This window comes from Strigops habroptila, chromosome 1 (assembly GCF_004027225.2).
Source record: "Strigops habroptila isolate Jane chromosome 1, bStrHab1.2.pri, whole genome shotgun sequence".
In the NCBI taxonomy this organism is placed as follows: domain Eukaryota; kingdom Metazoa; phylum Chordata; class Aves; order Psittaciformes; family Psittacidae; genus Strigops; species Strigops habroptila.
The window spans coordinates 44035318-44055158 of record NC_044277.2 but is presented as its reverse complement, the minus strand read 5'-3'; the positions used below and the strand labels follow the sequence as shown (position 1 = coordinate 44055158).

At 36.5% G+C, this 19841-nt stretch overlaps 1 protein-coding gene across 2 annotated transcripts in view; it reads right to left on the bottom strand.

Annotated features, from left to right (window-relative positions):
- The window catches only part of LOC115616383 (coiled-coil domain-containing protein 178-like), a 58727-nt gene extending 55638 nt beyond the window's left edge, over nucleotides 1-3089 (bottom strand). For both annotated transcript variants that reach the window (XR_003994281.1, XM_030505535.1), the window contains exon 1: nucleotides 2940-3089. Coding sequence is in view for 1 of the 2 variants with exons in the window: in XM_030505535.1 (XP_030361395.1) it covers nucleotides 2940-3071 (132 nt within the window). In the remaining variant the exon portion in view is untranslated. The remainder of the gene's footprint in view (nucleotides 1-2939) is intronic.
- Between the last annotated feature and the right edge of the window lie 16752 nt (nucleotides 3090-19841).

The window sequence follows — 19841 nt, the reverse complement described above, 5'->3', positions numbered from 1 at the left end:
TTGCAAGATTTTGTTATTGAATGTCTACCACATAAAGACCAGCCTAGAAATCTTTTACACACAAGATTTTGTGACACCAAAATACACGTGTAAAAATTAATAATCTATCAACATTATGCATATACATGTATAAAAAAACCCCCTAACTAATATCTAACTAAGCTCAAAAGCAAATGGTTAGGAAAAATATTAATTATTAGGGGAAAAAAAAAAATCTGTTTATGAAACTAAATATTATGTATTTATAGTCTGACTAGCAACAATCCAAAAATACAATGCTTTTTAAAAATAGAAAATTAATTAGGTAAGCAAAACATCTCAAAGTCATATAGCTATTGCAACTCTACAGTCATCTGAAATCTCTACAAAATACTGTCTAGAGATAGGATTACAAACAAACATAAGCCCATTACTACACAGCAATATATATCCCCTCCATTTAATAATTTCACCTTCCTCAGTGTAAAGAAGCTTACAAAGTCATGACAAAACCCTTCATGTTACCAAAGCGTTATTTAACCCATCATCAAGGTGATCCTTTTCTGGGGCTGAACAAAGCAGGTACTTAGGACCTCCAGGCAAACTTACTTCATTAATTTTAATTAGAGAAATTACTATATGCAGTTAAAATTATGCAGAGGAAAAAAGAAAAAGGAATTTAGCGTTTTACTTTTTACATTACTATTTCTAAAAATTGGCTTCTAATTTTGAGTAATTATATATATAGGGGAGAAAGTTCTCAGGATTTAGGGAAGGATGAACACTCTTCTTGAATATTCATGTCATTGTAATGCATATATATAGCACAGCACCTAGAAAAATCATTACTTTGACACTCCTCCAGAATTGATTTTCTGTTGCAGTTGTAATTCACTTATTAGCAAAAACCTAAGAAGAAAATATAGATTCTTTTTATAAATACTGTATGTAATCAACCTGTTTTTTCCTTTTGTCATAATTCCTAAATAATTTATGTGATAATGATACAATGATATTTTGTTTTAATAGTTGGGCTAGATATTTGTTTAACAAAATGAAGAATTGTCAAAAGGAAATTAGATGAAGATGTGTCTGTAATTCTCAAATTAATATTGTGAATAGAAGCTTTCTTCTTCATACACACACTGGTGCTGAATGGCACAGAGGACTGTCCGAAAAGCTAAGCATTGCCATCAGTAATTTCTACCACAAGCTAGGAGCATGTATTTTAATGCTGATTATAAGCTCCAATGGAAAAACAACATACTCATAACCATTTTCTTCATAAACAAGACTTAAAAAGCAAACCAAATGATTATATAGCACTGCTGATGAAACTAGATCCTGTTGGTACTGCATTACTATTTTGCTATATTTTACTGCGTTTATTTTATTGTATTCAAATTGAGAAGGTAAAAAGCAATAATATATGCCAACTCATTTGCCATTTTCTTTGTTTCCAGACTACATCATTGAGATGCATGATAATATCATCCAGACTATGTCCAGAAGAGGTAAACTGTTGAGTGGGAAATCTGTTTTGCAAAGGCTGCTAAGAACTACTAAATTCTGAGAATGCAGAAGACAGATATTCTTACATTCAAATAAATAAAAGGTCTAAATGATAACTTAACATAGATGTATTTTTCTGTAGAGAGGCTTGAAAAGAGTATGCCCTATAAATCCGCATTCAGAAAAAAACCTACTTTAAATTCCTCCTATAAACCAGTCCTTCTAAGAAAACATTTCATACTCATACCATTGCCTCTGCTGTCATATTGGCTGAACATAATTGTCACTCACTTGGTCAAGAAATATAGTCAATAATTTCTTCTACTTCTTACATTTTAAATCTCCAACTTGTTCTCCAAATATGGTTATCCTTAGGAATATATGACTTAAAACCAGTTTTGTTCTTGAACTATGGAAGAGCTATGGAGTTAACAAGAAAATTTTGGAAAAGATTTTCTTATTTGTATTTGGCAGGAATAAACTGAATACACTGAATTTTAAAATTAGAGATGAAGTGAGGTAGCATACAAGGAAATGAACGATGAATGAAGATAAGGGTATATGACATAAAACAGATTGATAAGAGTAAAATACTAGCAAATAATCTGTATTTCACATTTAATTTATTTATTTGAAGGCTTCTACACTGTAATGTACACAAGAAAATGGACTAAAATATCAATATATCAGGACCTGGTTCCTGCATAAATGACTTTAGTTAATAAAGATTCTTTCCTGAAATTGTTGATGTGAACTTGTCTGTGAGCATGATGACACAGATAGGCTTGTATTTTGAGAGCTGAGTATAAACACAAAGAAAAGAAACAGAAAAGACTTTTTTCTGTGAAGGGTCATTAATTACATTTACACAACAAAGCTTTACATCACTTGACTTAGGTTCCACAGCACTGATAAACTACAAAATCTATCTTTTAGAATGTAACTGATTAATCAATAAAACATTACACCTGGCCACCATATGTCTGTCATGGAAGTTCATCAAACTAGATTTTTCCTTTTTTCATTTTTTTCATTTTTATTTGACTGCTTTCTATATTAAAGGCTTATAGAGTCTGACTGTTGATGTCCCAAAAATTTCAAAGAGAAACTTTTGTGGAGAAGTTATATGTAAAGGTAAGGTACATTTTAACTATATACAAAAATAAATACATTTCAGGTGCAAAAGTAGAATTCATAAATACTGAATTTCGAATACCTTAAATGAACTGCTCTATAAAAACAAAAAAATAAATTTAAAAAAACCCACACCAAGCGAGGCAAAAAAAAAAAAAAAAAAAGGAAAATATGAAAAGTGTGATGTAACCAAGAAGAAAATAAGAATTCAGGTGATAGGTACTACTAGCAGGTCTTCTATTAAGTAGCTGCATTGATCAAATGAATTTTAAAGATAAGATAAATGAACTGAATGAGTGATATTAGCACTTTACCTGCTGATGATCTTTCATGGCAGTTTCCACCCTGATTCTATTGGCATAGATTTCTGTGAGGTCTTCTTTACTTTTTAAGTAGTAGTTCTGAATGATTTGATATTCTTGAGCTAACAACAGATTTTCTTTCATTATTTTCTCCAGAGCAGCCTAAAGAGAAAAGTAATTTATTACACTTACTGCAAAATACCTTTCTAAAAAATAAAATCATAGGTCACTTCCACAATTTACCTCACTCATTCACTTATAAAAATCTGCAGAATAGAGACGACAAGATTATGGTCCTGGTGAAACAAATGGAGAAACTGCAAATGAATTTCAAGTGGTTAGGATTTTGCTGAATATATTTACGCTAAAGTAAATGTTATTAGTAAATGATTTGTACGTAGTTGTAGTTACAGTAGAAACTACTAAAAAGAAAATATCCTCTACATTACTACTTAAGACGTTTCTGCAAGAAATTATCTTGTCTTAATCACCAGCAAATACACCAAATTCATCACTCACATTTTGCTTTTCCAAATTATAATTTTCCAACTTATTTGTAAAACTGATGCAGTGCAAAAAAACTGATGTATTTTCTTAATAGTTTTAATGGTTCCAATTTGATTAACTTGTTTTTAAAGACTAATATAATATTTAAGTCTCATATTTTGCTACCAGGTGAATTTGAAGCTGTTCAGATTGCATGCTTCTGTAACAAGAAAGATTTCTATTCTTTTAAATCTGATTTTGACTGAATTTCCTGTGATTATAATGTATGATCTTGCAACAATCAGGTCTGAGATAAGAACAATTTAATAACTAAAATAAAGTAAAATATAGTGGAAGTAGAAAGAATACCAGCAATAACAATAATAATAATGACAAAAGTAGGAAACACCAAGAGAAGAAATGAAATCTCAGAAAACACAAGTGGTGCACAACACCATTGCTCACCACCTGCTGACCAATACCCAGCCCGACAGGAGCAGCGGTCTGGGCCTTCCAAGTTACTCCCCCAGTTTATATACTAGGCATGATGTGCTGTGGTATGGAATACCTCTTTGGCTAGTTTGGGTCAGGTGTCCTGTCTCTGCTTTCTCCTGGCTTCTTGTGCTCCTCCTCACTGGCAGAGCATGAGAGACTGAAAAGTCCTTGATCGGTGTAAGGGGTGCTCAGCAACAACTAAAACATTGCTGTGTTATCAGCATTGTTCTCAGACTAAAGCCAAAACACAGCACTGCTGAAGCTACTAGGAATTAAAAATAACTGCTACAACTGAAGCCAGGACAACATCTCAATGTATTTCTTCAAACACGTTTTAAATGTACATCTTTAAAATACATTTTAAAACATCCTGGCTAGTGATGACGTGCTACTGTAGAGAGAAAAGATACACCAAAAAAAAAAAAACCAAACCCACAAGCAAGCCTGAAACTTATTCAATTTATATATGTTGTTGCCAGTTGTATTTGGGAGGTATTTCTGTTGCAAGATGCATACACATCATCAAGTGGAGGAGAGATTACAGTTATGAGAGTGGTGTAGAAGCCTGGGACAACTAATTAAGCCCAAATGCCTATGTGATAAGGCACTGCCTTAATCTAAGGCAATATTTTAAAGTCTTCTAATGCAAAAGTTATAGTCTAAAAGCTTTTGAAGGTAGCAGAGTCCACTTAGGAGTCTATACAAGAGGACTATATGGAATCCCATCTGCAGAAGCATGTTTGCTCTTGCAGAAAAGCAGAGCTAGAAGAACAGCTAAAGCAGTTAGAGCAAATGTCCCCATCACCTGCTCCCTGCATAAAGCCTGTCGATCCAGCAGGAGTGAGGGCAGCCCTCTGGATTGACAGTCTGAAACTGGGAGTGGAATGGTACTATGGGAGGTGAGGAGCAACGACCTGGCTTAGTAGTTGCCTCACCAAAATCCAAAGAAAAGAATTGGTGTTACTTTTGAAAGAATAATATTGCATGTTATTCTGTTTACCTCTCTGCTACTCTTCTCCCCTTCAACAGAATACTATTTAAGTCAACAGATGCATGCCTAAGGCAGAAAAAAATATATTTTGACCAAAAAGGAATTTAGATTCGTTTTCACAGGTTCAAGCCACCATCTATATATGAACCCTAAAAGAATCAGAACCTTTTGCTGACAGTCAAGCGCTCTTTTGAAGTGTAACATAAACACCTATTGGCAACATTTCTGAAAGAACAACTATTTAGCCATACATTATAGCCACAAGTTCGCCCAGAACACAGGAGGACTAGTAAACGTTGGTACAGTTCAAACCTTGTTTTACTATCTCCTGTGTCTCTAAAAAAATAATCCTATGAATTAGTGGGCTAATAAAGTCTAAGTTCTTCTGGGGTCACAGTGCATAATGTTGAAGAATCCATACGTTTTCTGAATCTGTTCCCAAGTGGATAATTTAATTTCTCACCTTTAAAGACAAAACTACCCAAGGGAAATAGCAGTATGCCTGAACAGGTTGCTAGCCATTCCTTGGAGCTACTAGAATTTTGCGAGTTCCCAAGACAGTTAGCAAATTAACAATTATTTTACTCCTTTTTCTATGCAATGTCCTAATTAAGATATATCCACTTCTGTAGCTGTATTTATATGTAATTTCTGAAAACTTTGGCTAGAAGCTGACTGTGGTTTTGCAGCTAAATCTAAAAATTTTTCCTGTACAGAACTGTTACTCTCAACATCACTAAAATATTAAAATGCTATGTGTCTGTCAGAAAACTCACAATAATGAAAAGAAAGATGTAGAATTCAGTGAAGAGGATGTGATTATCTCCTTTATTAGTCTTTGGGTAGAGGTAAAACCTGCTTTTCAGACTGATAGCTTCCTTAACAAACATACAATGCTTGATGTTAATATGTTAACATTCAATACCTGCAAACAAGTAATGCCTTCAGCATTTCAGTACTTTCACATACGTAACGAATATGGGAAAATGGCAGAAAAGTTTGCTTGAAGAATGTGAACATCAATATTGAAATTTTCACCAGTATAGACACCTGACTGTAAAGCAAGTGAAATCCTACTATTATGTATTATTTAAAATTGTCCACATATTTTGACAAAGAATAACAACATAGCAAAGACAATAGCCTTCTCCAGAAATTGTAAGACTCAATGGATATGTCTATATGACCAGCTGCCCAGTTCCCAAAATTGCTTTATCAGATAGCTTATGTCAGCTGAGACAGATAAAGTGAAATGGTTCTTCTCTAATTCACTCCTCTGAAAGACAAGCTGAGGTTCAGAAAGTAAAGAGTATATATCCTTTAAATACCAAACTGTCACCCATTGATGTTTCTAAAGAGGATTTCCCAGAATGTAGGTAAGTTAAAAAAGAGGTCTTTAAAAGCATTCTGTCCTTATGAAAGAGTGGTCAAACTGTGACCAAAATTGGCATGCCAGAATATACACTATACCTCTTTCTCCTGTCCTGGGAAAACTGGAATATGAATCTCAAAACCGATCACAAGATATTTAAGTAGACAATCATGACATTTGTTTTATCTCTGGCACTCAAACTTCTGAACTTGTTGACTTGTGAACTGATAAAAAACACCACAGTTCATGAGCTTGTTCTTTTGCTTCTCAGCAAAACTAGAAATCAAAGACTTCTGGTACACCAGTCTTTGTCTACAGGTAGTGTTTGACTTCTTCCAACATTCTGGAAATTCTGTCCGAAATATGGGAAGAAATTTTCTACATGTTTGCATTCCAATGAGATACTTTCTACAGCAGGGAATTTCATGAAGGCTCTTACCTGAAATGAACCTTGAGTTGCAGAGTAGAGAAATCAAGTGAAACTAGCACTGGCCATATTAAAAACAAATTAAAAGATATTTCTTTTTACTATTTGTATTTAAGGTGAATTTCTAGGAGGAAATATCCACTGGGATGTATTAAATAACAAAAAATAGTATTGGGGTTCAAGTGATTGGAAAACCAGGTGGTCATTCTGGGGAAGTATTACAACATGCTTTGTCTGTTATTATGCTCTACCTGGAAACCTTGCATCAGAGGTGGAATACCAGGCTAGACTAAATTTTCACCTGATTTAATACGTACACTTTTTTGTCTTTATGTTCTCTTGTTCAGTGCAGCAGCTTAGAAAGCTCCTTTCTTTTCCTGGAGCAGCAATACTTTTTTTAAGTTCGTTGAACACATTTGAAGTGCAGTTCCTGTCTGCTATAATACAAATTCATACTGAGATAATAAAATGTGTGGAAGCAAGGAAAAATAAAAATACCAAAATAACTATCAACTAGTTGTCATAACTATCAACATATTGTTAGCACAACAGCTGCTGAACAAGGCAACAGGAAAGCAGATGCAAAGACATTCAACATAATGATGAATTATCAGTCCAGTACCTCAGGCCATACAGAATTTCTTGTAATAGCTAAGCAGGGTGTGGCTGTGTTCGCAGTCTGCACAGGTGAGTGAGGGCTGCAAAAAGGGTGGGAAAGGGGCAGAGCCTTGGCTTTATGTGTTCCATTCCAGGACACTGGCAGTGTTCAAGGCCAGGTCAGACGGGGCTTTGAGCAACCTGGTCTGGTGGAAGATGTCCCTGCCCGTGGCAGTGGAGTTGGAACTAGATGATCTTTAAGGTCCCTTCCAACCCAAACCATTCTATGATTCGATGATTCTATGATTCAGTCCTTTTAGGCTGCAGAGATCACCACTAGTCTACCCATGACTGTTACAGACAAGCACAGAGAAAATATGTTTCATGTTATTCTTCTACCTTTCTTTGTACCAAACACTTTGTATTGCAAGTGATCCAAAAATTATTTTACAGCTCCATGTTTGTGTGACAAAAGTTTGCAAAGAATCATAGAGACAAATCTTAGGATCAATGATTTTGTCCACAGAACGATATACCTATAAACATGATATAAATCCGCATGTTTTACAGGGTCGGTTGTCATTTTGAATGGTTACTCTGACAACAGTGTTTTATTCGATAGAAGAGCAATTGATTTGGACAATCAGGTGCATCAGCACAATAAACTAATTATTAAAGGATCTATATTAATTGGTTATACTACTTAAACTTGATGTTGTGAGGAATGAAATTGGTTTCCTCAGGCAGGAATGACTGTTTCTTTTGTAGGCATAAAGTATCCTGTTCATAACATGAACAGCAAAATAAGAAATAACTTATCTTAAAATGTCTGTGTTCATGTGCATCTACCCCTCCCCCTCCACAGAGCTTCCCCAGAGAAGTTTAGCAACATTTTTTCCATCAGTGTGTGTTACTTACTGTATGTGTCCCTTCCCAGGGCATAAAAAGCAAGGTGATACCAAGTGCCACAAAATCATCATAATACAGATGACAAGTCCCCTAGCTACAGAAAAGAATGTTTCGCATTCTGTTACTGTGTTCAGCATGTTACTGTGAAGCAAACATAAGATGTTGGGGATTTTTTCCCCTGTCTGAGGATCAATTGATGCAGCTAATTATTATTAGGAAATAATTTGGGCTGTACAAGTCACAAAAGCTACAACATAATTTGAGCTGATACAATCACAGAACTCTCCTTACTTGGGATCTTCTCTTGATGATGCCACCAGCATTCGATAGTTGGTAATTTGTGCACCAAGGATCACATAGCTACTCAGTAGATTTCTAGAACTGCAAGCCTTTTAAGGTACACAGCGGAAAGAGCTGAACTCTGCTTAAACAAGCTCTCCATGAGTCAGGGGATTTACATTGTTGATATTGCATGCTGATCTAATAGAGATTTTGATGGTCTCTGAGCTGAAACAGGTCTTCCGCTGTATCCACAGCAAAGAAAAAAACCACACATAGCCCAGAGTTACTGAAAATAACTTTTCATCTGAAAGACAATACATTTTTACATCTGTGACATGAATTTTTGCTTTATTATGTTTGGGAGGAAGTTTAGGAAGTGCACACTGACATATATACAGAGACTGACAGATGGAAGTGAGGGATCATATTTGTGAATAATTTGCTAGAGACCATTTGGAGAAAATTAATTACTCTATCAGTAGGAATATGCCGTAAAATGCTTTCTGACAGATTGCGTTTTTCCTGTCTGCAAATGAAAGTTACAATAACTACAAGTAGCTGTTCACTGATAACACAGCACTCCAAATGGCAATTCCAACAGTTTTGAAAAAAACAAGTTTAATTCTTATAAGGACTCAGTGGAGAATTAATATGGGGAATAAAACCATATATGCATTAACTGTTCAGGAGAATATTTATGTAGATGACAAGTTATACAAATAATAAATGCTGCTGAAATAACTGGATATGCTGCCAAGTAGCTTTGCATGCACCTGTCACTGTTCTAATTTCTTCTTCACTGTCTTGGATGCCATTCTCTAACATAAATGATCCAGTCCTTGTTTTCCTTAAGTAATGTAATTCTTTTGGTAATAGCTATTTTAGATTTTAGAATGCTTGAACTAGAAGAGCTAGCTGCCTTTCAGAACATAGAAATTTAAGTATCTCTCTTCTGACTATCAAAATTTGAAATGTTTGTCCCTACGCTGTTAAATAGAAATGTACCTTAATATTGCTTCTTGACAATTAAGTAATTTTGTTGTGGATAAGAGAAAAATACATTTTTCTTATTGAAAGAATCAAGAATGGGAGAGCTTTCTCTAGGGTTAAATTTTTGTCTCTATTTCAATTTTGTGATCAGTCAGACCACAAGTGTTTAGAAGGAGAAAAGCAATATTCAAGATCTTTAGAAAGCAACCAAATATTTTCTGTTTTCATGTTGCAAAACCAGAACTTGGCACTGCTTATACGTATTGGACATATATACCTTAAGTATAGGCAAATTCAAGGGATACGCAGGAGACTGGAAAGTTCTTAAGTCTTGAACCAATATGAGATCAATCTCAAGGTCTTGCTAATTCTGTTCAATAGCTCCTGAAAAAAAAATCTAAAATTGTGTTGGGAAAGACAACTGAAGAATTGGAAGTGTGAAAGAAGATAAAGAAAATGAACCGATGAAGACAGATCTTCATGACATCTGGTGCCACGATTGTGTTAGGGCTCAGTACTGATTTTCTGGCAGTAACTTGGATATGTCACTTAAGTCACAGTCCTTTTCTTTCTTGATATCATGGAAAGAGATTGGTATCAAAGCATTGAACTGGAAGCACAAGTGTGATGCCTTCAGGTAGTAGGGGTCACTGACTCCACCAGTGGTGTCATGAATATAGTTTCAGAAGACATAAGAACAAATTAGTGACTCCACAGAAGTGAAAAATCCAAAAGTATTAAAGCAAGCAGAACACAAGTGAAAGTTCAAAGACAAATAGAAATTGAATAAATAACACTGCTGTGCAGAAAATGTGAATGACAACAGACTATGAAACAAAAACGAAGAGGCAGCACATCTTAGATTTGATGCTAACTGTGGAAAAGTGTAACTGTAAGAGATTTTATTACAAGTTAATTGGAAACAGTTGCTATGATATACAGTGTCAGTAAATCAGGGATTGATTGGGAAGGATCTGAAGGTCCTTCCCAAGCCTAACTATTCTATGATTCTGTGCTCTCGTCAGATCCATTGGTTCTCAATGCTAATGGAAGAAAACATCAATCATTCACAGACCAGAAAAGATAAAAACAAATTCCTTAGAGCTATGCAGTTAGTAGCAAGATACCTCTATATCACAACAGATGCTTATATTTTTTTGAAAAATACATTTTCTTTAAAAATCAACATTTATGTTTATTGAGAATAATGTGGAAACAAGAAATAGAGAAATGTTCCTTCAAAGTGTGTTATATTCTCTAAAACTTTAACACTGAATTTAGATTCATTATTGCAGACGTTTCCATACAGAAAGATTTTATTTCGGGAAAAGTAAAAGCTACTTTTTTGGAGAAAGTCAAGCTATAAATATGGAACGCAATTCAGCATCAAAACTCAGATTAAAGTTGATATAAGTATAAAAAAAAAGATTTTGAAAATACATAGAATTTAGAACTTCTCCAATATTACATCCTCCTCCATACCATAAGTTTATATGCTTGGTCTGAAAAGAAAAAAAAGTTTACGATTTCATTATTGGTTTCTGCATAACATAGGTTTAGACTGTTAAGCACAAACTTATTTGCCTATTATTGCATCATTAATTTTTCTTCTATATCATCACAGTTTGATTATATATACCTGTCAATATTTTTAGAGCTTATTATGGGAGAAAACTTCACTTGCAGTGCTATTCTGCAAAAGATGAAACTGCATGGGAATGGCCATTTATTTATTCATTTCATTCTGACCAGTTAAATATTTAGAAAAGCTCTCAATTTTCTTATATACTTAGGAATGGACAATTTTGCCTCACTAGGGAAAAAGGCTAATTACTCACAGTAAGGTCATTAGATACACACTTTCTTTTTGTCATTACAAAAACTAATATTTTTACATTAATGGCACTATGCAGAATAGACGAAGCAAATAAATAATAAACCTTATTCAGATGCTAATGCAAACCCAAATGTTCTTTCAATTCTACAGCTGTAAAAATTAAAGTGAGAAAGGTATCAAAAAAGCAAACAGTAATATTCAACACGATATCTACTACCCACACATACCTTCCATACAACTACAGTGCCTCTGAAGTGACAGGTGCAAATGAAGAGGTTCATGGGGTAACTATTAAATCCATTGGAAAATTTAAAAATCTTTTATTGTTTCATTATATGAAATGTGGAAAATGTACTGGGTTTTACAGAATAATATAATTTATTTTACCAATTATAAAAACACTAGCATCCAATTCTGGCTTTGCAAATCCATTCATTTTAATTTCCACACCGTTATAGGGATTAGATTTCAGAGTTTGCATCCAGAAATTTTATAATTCTTTGAAAAATTAATACCACTAAGTAATCTCTCGATGGTAATCAATATTGATATTTTGTCCTAAAGTAATGTCCAAAATGAAATTTTGTAGAAATGTATTTTGGCTCATCTCAGTTATATACTTTGCGCCATTGACAAGCCATTTGGGTTCAAGGAACTTTGACATACTGATAACACACATGACTGACACCCAGTGATCTTCTTGACTGAATTTTTTTTTGACCACTGCATTTTCTGTAATCATGTCCATTTCAGCATCCATAATAAAAGTTCAGTTTCTAGATTTTTGCATATGAAATTCCCATAAGACCTCCTGTATGGGTATATAGTTTGATCCTAATCATTGTTTCTCACAGAATTCTGAAATCCAGTAGCTGATGTTGGAGAGCCGTTGACCTGCTTACTTTTTCTATTTCTGTAGGCAATATTGAGATAATTAAGAAGATTAGACCTAATTTTGTCTTTTAAAGCACTTACTCCAATTAGAATAAATTGGCTTAAAATTTTGAAAAAGGCAGTTTAAAAATCCTTTACTGAATAAAACTAAACATATAATAAAAAAATCTAACAAAATTTTTTTTTTTTTTTTTAATGGACAGTTTTAAAAGTAATTACTTTTTGTGTAAACTCTATCACCTTTTTCAATACAAATCTCAGAAGTGTCATGTAGCCTTAAATATTAACGAAGTTAAATTTTAAACATACAATATATTCTGACTACAACATAATAGAACACCAGAACTTCAGTTATTCAGTTAGACCAGGTCTTCATTCTATGTAAAATAGAGCATAGTTCAGCCCCCTTTCAATGCAATATTTTGGTCGTCTGTACAATGACGTCTGTACCTCAGGCTCTCTCTACCATATTAAAATCTTGCTAACTGAAAACCTGAAAGATTACCTTATTCTTATGTCCCTATCTTACAAAGTCCTTGGCAGAAATTCCTTGTTTATGAAACAAGGAGATTGGGAGTTTTCTTTTCAGCTGTCCACTTTCAGGTGAAATTGAAGATCTGTCTTTTTATGCAAACCTTCACTGTCTAAAACCTACAACATAAATGTTACGATGGCCCCAGTATATAAACGGCAGAAACAATGCATACGCACAAATCAGATCAATCGCATAAAAACAGCAAGAAGTGCCAAGTGACAGGAAACAAGATATGAGACAGTTGAGAACCCAAAAAAGAATAGTCCAGCAGGTTTTGAGTTGATTTGCTGTACACTGGAGACTCTGCCTGCCTTCAGTGTAAGAATTCTGAGACCGGTGCAGAGGGTTAACTTCTAGAAACAAATTGAAGATATAAAAAGGGAACCGATGTCCTTAAAAGTGTCTGCACAGGCAGTGCAATGTTAAATAAAAGGTATCAAGCATTTCCCTACTTGGTAACATCAGCCTGCGGTAGAACATGGTTAAGCTTCATGAGACGTAATCTTCCAAAACACTTCTCTCATTGGCCGCTGCATGTAAAGATGACATTTATTGGAGAAAAAAGAGCCAAGAAATATCAACATTAGAGAACAAACATTAGGACACAGAAGATTGTAACAGCTTCTGCTGGATGTTCTCTATATAGCATATGTCACCATTTAAATGAAACCTCAGAGAAGCCAAACTTCAAATCATAAATGGTTTCATAAAATCTAGTGCAGTAATGGTATGTGATGAAAATATAACAATAGTTTATGTAAATTGCAACATTTTATGAGAACTATTTACATGGGATTGTTAAAGAATTAATAGTGAGGCTTCTTTATTAAACACTCATTTTAAAAAACTGGTAATGCTCAGAAAAGAAATAAACTTTCCCACATTATGGTAATATTCAGTGGAACTTTTCAAATCGGAGCAACATTTTACAGTATCTCTTATAAACAAACAAGGACAACTGTGGCAAATATTTTAAACTGAGTGTAGCTATTAGGATTTCACAGAATCCTACTGGCTCAGCAGATGTGTGAAATCTGACATTTTCTGCATAAAATAAGAAACACAGGTATTTAATATATCTTCTGAGCAAGTAACTATAACATGCACACAGACACACGGTCTTTCTGGTTTTATCCACATGCTTATTTCACCACACAGAGGTTCAGAAGGTATTTAAATAATGAGATATATTTTATTATTGTTTATATAGATAATGTATGTTATAAATTTAATCATATTATATTTATAATATAATATAAAAAGCACTCATATAATAAATAGCCTGTTCAAACTAATTGTCATTGGAGTTTGGGATACATTTAGATGTAATCATGATATAAAAGTAATTCTAAAGAAAGCTGGGTTTTTTTCTGATACTAAAGTCTCTGCTTCTCTGCAGTTTTTTGTTTTTAGCACTGCTTATTCTTTTCAGAACTGCCATTTTCTATAGTAGTGGTACAGTAGTTGTACTTGTTCTATATAGAAATGGTAATTTGTAGTTTCAAATGTAGTTAACAACTGAAGTCACAAGCATGGCTACTAAGGAAGAAACTACATTCTTGCATTTTGCATAAGCCAAAACTGAGTTTTATGAATGTCAACCTAAAAGCACAAACCATCATGTTCTAGAAATAATCTCTGAACCAAAATCAGTATAAAAAACAAGGCAACTATCAGCAAATAAAGCTTTTTGAGAAATATCTTCTAAATGTACTTTTCCCATTGTCTGTGTAGGGATGCACTGTCACTTATGACTAAAGAAGTTTTCTCTCTCAATATTACAAGCACATAAATGGGCAAAGCAAAGGGAACTGCGCAAGATGCCATTTCCTCCTTTAGTACAGAATCCCAACAGAAAAAAAAAAGGAGATTGTTCAAGATTAGGAAAGAAGGGATATAAGGATGAGAATAATTTATATGTGGATTACAAAACCTGAAGAACTTCAGTGATCAGGAAGTGGTACCTTTTTCTACCTTTGAGTGATGTACGTATTCATAATGTGAATGCTCCTAGCAGTAACTTCCCATATCCACAATCATCACAGGAGCAGTTGCTGAGTTCTTGAAGCAAATAGAATCACTCTATCACATGCTGCATTAGCTTTGAGTCTTCCTCAGTATTACTGCAGTGGTTGATAAAAATATAGATAAAGCTTCAGGAGACATTAAGAATGTAGGCATTTTTTAGCAAAACCACTGATACAGCTTCAGCTCTGATGGGTGCATTCCACTGGAAGCACAAAGCTGTATTTGCATGGTTTCACAAGAAAACCCTGAAATATTTCATATTCTTATGCAGAGAAGACCATGTCCATAACAGCAATTAATATGAACCATTTTTCTCACCATCTTAGGAATATAGCTTTCCTAGTGCAAAAGTAAAGAATTCCCTGGATGTCAAAGTGGAAAACATCCTTAGTTTACAAGTATGACATAAGGAAAATCAAATAGAAATACTGACTTTGTGAATAAAGTGAAAGTTGGGAACCAACAAAAAAAGAGTAGGGCAGCTGCTTCCTATCTGGAAAGAACATGATCTGTGGTAGATGAGTCATAATGGTCTGTGTTTCCTCATTCCTTACCAGAGAACTGTCTCACATGACTCTACTTCAGCAGGAGCTAGACTTTGCTGACTTTGGGAGAACTATTTTATCTGTATGTTAGAGAGAAAAGATTTTACTGCCATGTTCTGTAGTACTGAAATAAAAATGGGGATATCTATTCATACTATACCTAAGTATGAATGCTTTCATCTGTGGGTTCAAGCTCAAGATAGTCATGTTAGTCTCAGTTCCTCCGCCTATCAAAATAGAACGCTTTTCCTTTGTCCCTCAATCTGGATAGCTGAAAAAATCTGTCTCACAGTGGATCAGGACCAGAGCAAGATCTACTTGTTTGGCGTCTTTATAAATCAAATAACCTTTAGCAAGATGATGACCTATCCAGTTGCTCCTTTGGACATTAGGTGTTCCTGTTCTTCTCTCTGGACAAAGGCCTGATCATCAAAATATCAGATTGCTCAGTACTACAGTGCAGTTCTTTCAAAGTCTGTTTTTAACAGTGAATAGTCAAAATCTCATGTCACCTCCCACCAACAAGTAAAAGAGGAGGTATCAGCACAGTACATTATCCATAATAACCAGAGGGTAATAAATTTCTGATATTGAACTACTTAACAATTGATGCCAGAGGATGCAGGCATTGAACATCTCTGATGCTTATGGAATGATACTCATTAGTAGAGTTGAAACAGGATATGATGCACTTCATATAATATACAGCTAAGGAGTCAATATTTGGTAGCTGTGACAAGTGAGGAGGTCAGGCAAGATAAAATGTGAGAAAAAAGGAATCTTGGACATGAAATTAAAACTTTTCCTTCCGTTGTGGCAGGACACTCTATATTTTCATATTCAGAACAATTATTACAATCTTTAATGCTGATGTTTGAAATAAATACAATTTATTTGGTGACATACTTTACATGAGAACTCTGTATAGACTGTACAAACAGCCAAAGAAAAGTGTTAAAAAATCTAAGGGATAAACTGAATTTTTTATGACTGTTGTCTGCAGACAACACTTTTAGACGCATGGGTTACTGTGTGCTTATCTTAGAGAACATAATTTATGCTATATGCTATTACTATGAAAATATATAAGAAAAATGTTTTACATTTTATGTTGCTATCATAACAAAACAATGACATGGCAAAAATGTAATAACAAAATCGTAACCTAACAAGTTGCTCATTGTTTTCAGTACAGCTAAGGAGTTGTCTATTCCTCACATGTCATTCAAAGTCCACTAATTTGGATAGCACCAATATAATAGCACCACTCGTGCTATCTACCCTAGCTAATGAAGATGGTATACTCAGCTTTTCTATTTTCAAACTCTTTCATATTTTAATTTAACCACTGAAAATACGCTCATTGGTTTTGCTCTTGTCCTGGGTTCAGCTATAGCAGTCATTTTTCTCCTGCTTAGTAGCTGGTGCAGTGCTGTGTTTTTTAACTTTCAGCCTGGGAACAACGCTGATAACACCGATGTTTTTAGTTGTTGCTAAGTAATGTTTATTCCAACCAAGGACTTTCTCAGTCTCATGCTTTGCCAGGGAGGAGGGGAAGCCGGGAGGAAGCAGAGACAGGACACCTGACCCAAACTAGCCAAAGGGGTATTCCATACCACAGCACGTCATGCCCAGTATATAAACCGGGGGAGTTACCCGGAAGGCCCAGATCACTGCTCGGGTCGGGCTGGGTATCGGTCGGCGGGTGGTGAGCAATTGTATCCTCTCCCCTTGTTATTTCACTAATCGTTATTATCATTGGTGGTAGCAGTAGTGGTTTGTGTTATACCTTAGTTGCGGGACTGCTCTTATCTCAACCCGTGGGAGTTACATTCTTCCCATTCTCCTCCCCATCCCTCCGGGAGCGGGGGAGGAAGAAGGGGGGGGGGGAGTGAGCGAGCGGCTGTGTGGTTCTGAGTTACCGGCTGGGCTCAAACCACGACAGTTCTTTTTGGCGCCCAACGTGGGGCACGAAAGGTTGAGATAATGACAGATCTGACCAGAGTGTGTTTAATCATATTTGTGATAAGCATTCATTGTTACTTACTCGTCACAATGGTGATTATTTGGCTCTCAGACGTGTTGCGCTTGATCTCAGAGTTTCAGCATGTTGTACCTTACTTACAGCCACTATTTGCTGTTTAGTGTTTATCGGCTGGGGGGCCTGGGCTAAGGTTCTTGTTTCACTGTACTTCATGGTAATGACTTGTAATACAATAGACTCATTGATCATGAAACTGGTCTGGTTTGTGCTTCCAGCGTGGCCATCACCACTATACATTGGGAGGTATATAATGAAATATTTTTAGCAATTGCATATCTTTTTTTTCTCCTCGGGGGGTAAACTTACGAAGGAAGCATTCTCTTTTCACCCCCCGTTCCCCCACCAGCCTATTTGCAACAGCAATTGAGAGTTCTGAAGGTTTTAGATGGCCTTTGAGTACCCTTGAAACCTGCCTGCTGATTGTGCTGGGGATCAGCAATGTTGGCAAACATACGGAGTGTGTTTTACCCACGGCCATCCCGTCGTAGAGCATCCTATTTCGTTTTAATGTCAAAAATTCAGCAGTATCAGGTTCGAATCTGGTCTAGGGTTAGACGACGATATAGGAGGACCACCAGGAGATTTTCCCTGAGGCTGGACAGTTATGAGTGGCAGGGTGTGTGAGATAGTATGGGCAAGTACCTAGGCCAGTGGGCCCCTCCAGTGCTTTGGAACTTCACCACTGAACAAGTGCAACATCCGGAAAAACTAGTAAAACACTTAAACGAGGTGTGCTGTCGTCCTGGTTTATACCAGAGAGGGACAAATTTTTGGCAACGTGCTGGGGCTTGGCCTATGCCTACAGAGCCCTGGCTCAACACTATCCAGCACCTTCAAAGGGAAAAAATGTCTCTGGATCTGATGGCAGGAGCAACTGGCAACGCAGAAGGTAAACCCATCTGGGCTGCTGCATTGTGGCAAGATATCGCTGCTCGGGTGCAGAACCTGGTGGTGAAGGTACGCACGTAGATGCTCATGTACCCAAGGAGTCGGGCCACTGAGAACACCAGAATAACCAGTAAGTGGATAAAGCTGCTAAGATTAAAGTGGCTCAGATGGACTTGGATTGCAACATAAGGGTGAATTATTTTTAGCCCGGTGGGCCCATGACACCTCAGGCCATCAAGGCAGAGATGCAACATATAGATGGGCTCGTGAATCGAGGGGTGGACTTAACGATGGACACTATTGCCCAGGTTAATTCACGAAATGTTGAAACATGTGCATCTGCAATTAAGCAAGCCAGCGGGTTTATAAGCCTTTCTGTATGGGAGGACGATGGCTCGCAAAAGTACAAATATGGGGAGGCCTGGCAGATTGGGGACTATATCACACTTCCCACCAACCCGCCAGGGCAAGCGCTATGTGCTTACCATGGTTGGAAGCAACCACCGGCTGTGCTGGGAAACAATACGCTGTGTCCTCATTGCCAACTGCCCGGAACACTATCCTGGGCCTTGAGAAACAAGTCTTGTGGCGACACGGCACCCAGAGAGAATTGAGTCAGACAATGGGACTCATTTCCGGAACAACCTCATAGACACTTGGGCCAAAGAGCATGGCATTGAGTGGGTATACCACATCCCCTACCATGCACCAGCCTCTGGGAAATCGAACGGTACAATGGGCTGTTAAAAACTACACTGAGAGCAATGGGTGGTGGGACTTTCAAACACTGGGATACACATTTACCAAAAGCCACCTGGTTGGTCAACAGTAGGGATGTGCCAACAGGGCTGGCCCAGCCCAATCAGAACTTTTACATACTGTAGAGGGGGATAAAGTTCCTGTGGTGCACATAAAGAATTTGTTGGGAAGACAGTCTGGGTTATTCCTGCTTCAGGTAAAGGCAAACCCACTCGTGGGGTTGCTTTTGCTCAGGGACCTGGATATACTTGGTGGGTAATGCGGGAAGATGGGGAAGTCCGATGTGTACCTCAAGGGGATTTGATTTTGGGGGAAAACAGCCAATGAACTCAATTGTACGCTGTTGCCTGCTCTAGAACACTTTTATAGCCCACCAGCTAGACATCTTCAGGTCACCAGCCATTGACCCTGACTTCCCTCCGATCATCACCTCAACAAAGAATGAATTTTGAGGAAACCAGACGAGCTCAGCAGTGACCAGATGAGTTTGGCGGTATCATCAGCAGGCAACAACCCAACACTATGTACCGTCCCTCCTGCCCTGAAAGACTATTACAAGAGATAGAGCCTGACATCATGGACTGGATGAGTTCAGCAATTTTACAGGGATTGGTCATGGACTAAGAACGATATCTTTCTCTGTGTGTGGGGTGGTGTATATATATGTGTATATGTGGGACAGGGGTGATGGTGTGCTGAGAGATGTGGGATCTGAGCATGACGTGAATGGTATGGAATAAGGGGGGATACTGTCCTGGGTTCAGCTTATAGCAGTCATTTTTCTCCTGCTTAGTAGCTGGTGCAGTGCTGTGTTTTTTAACTTTCAGCCTGGGAA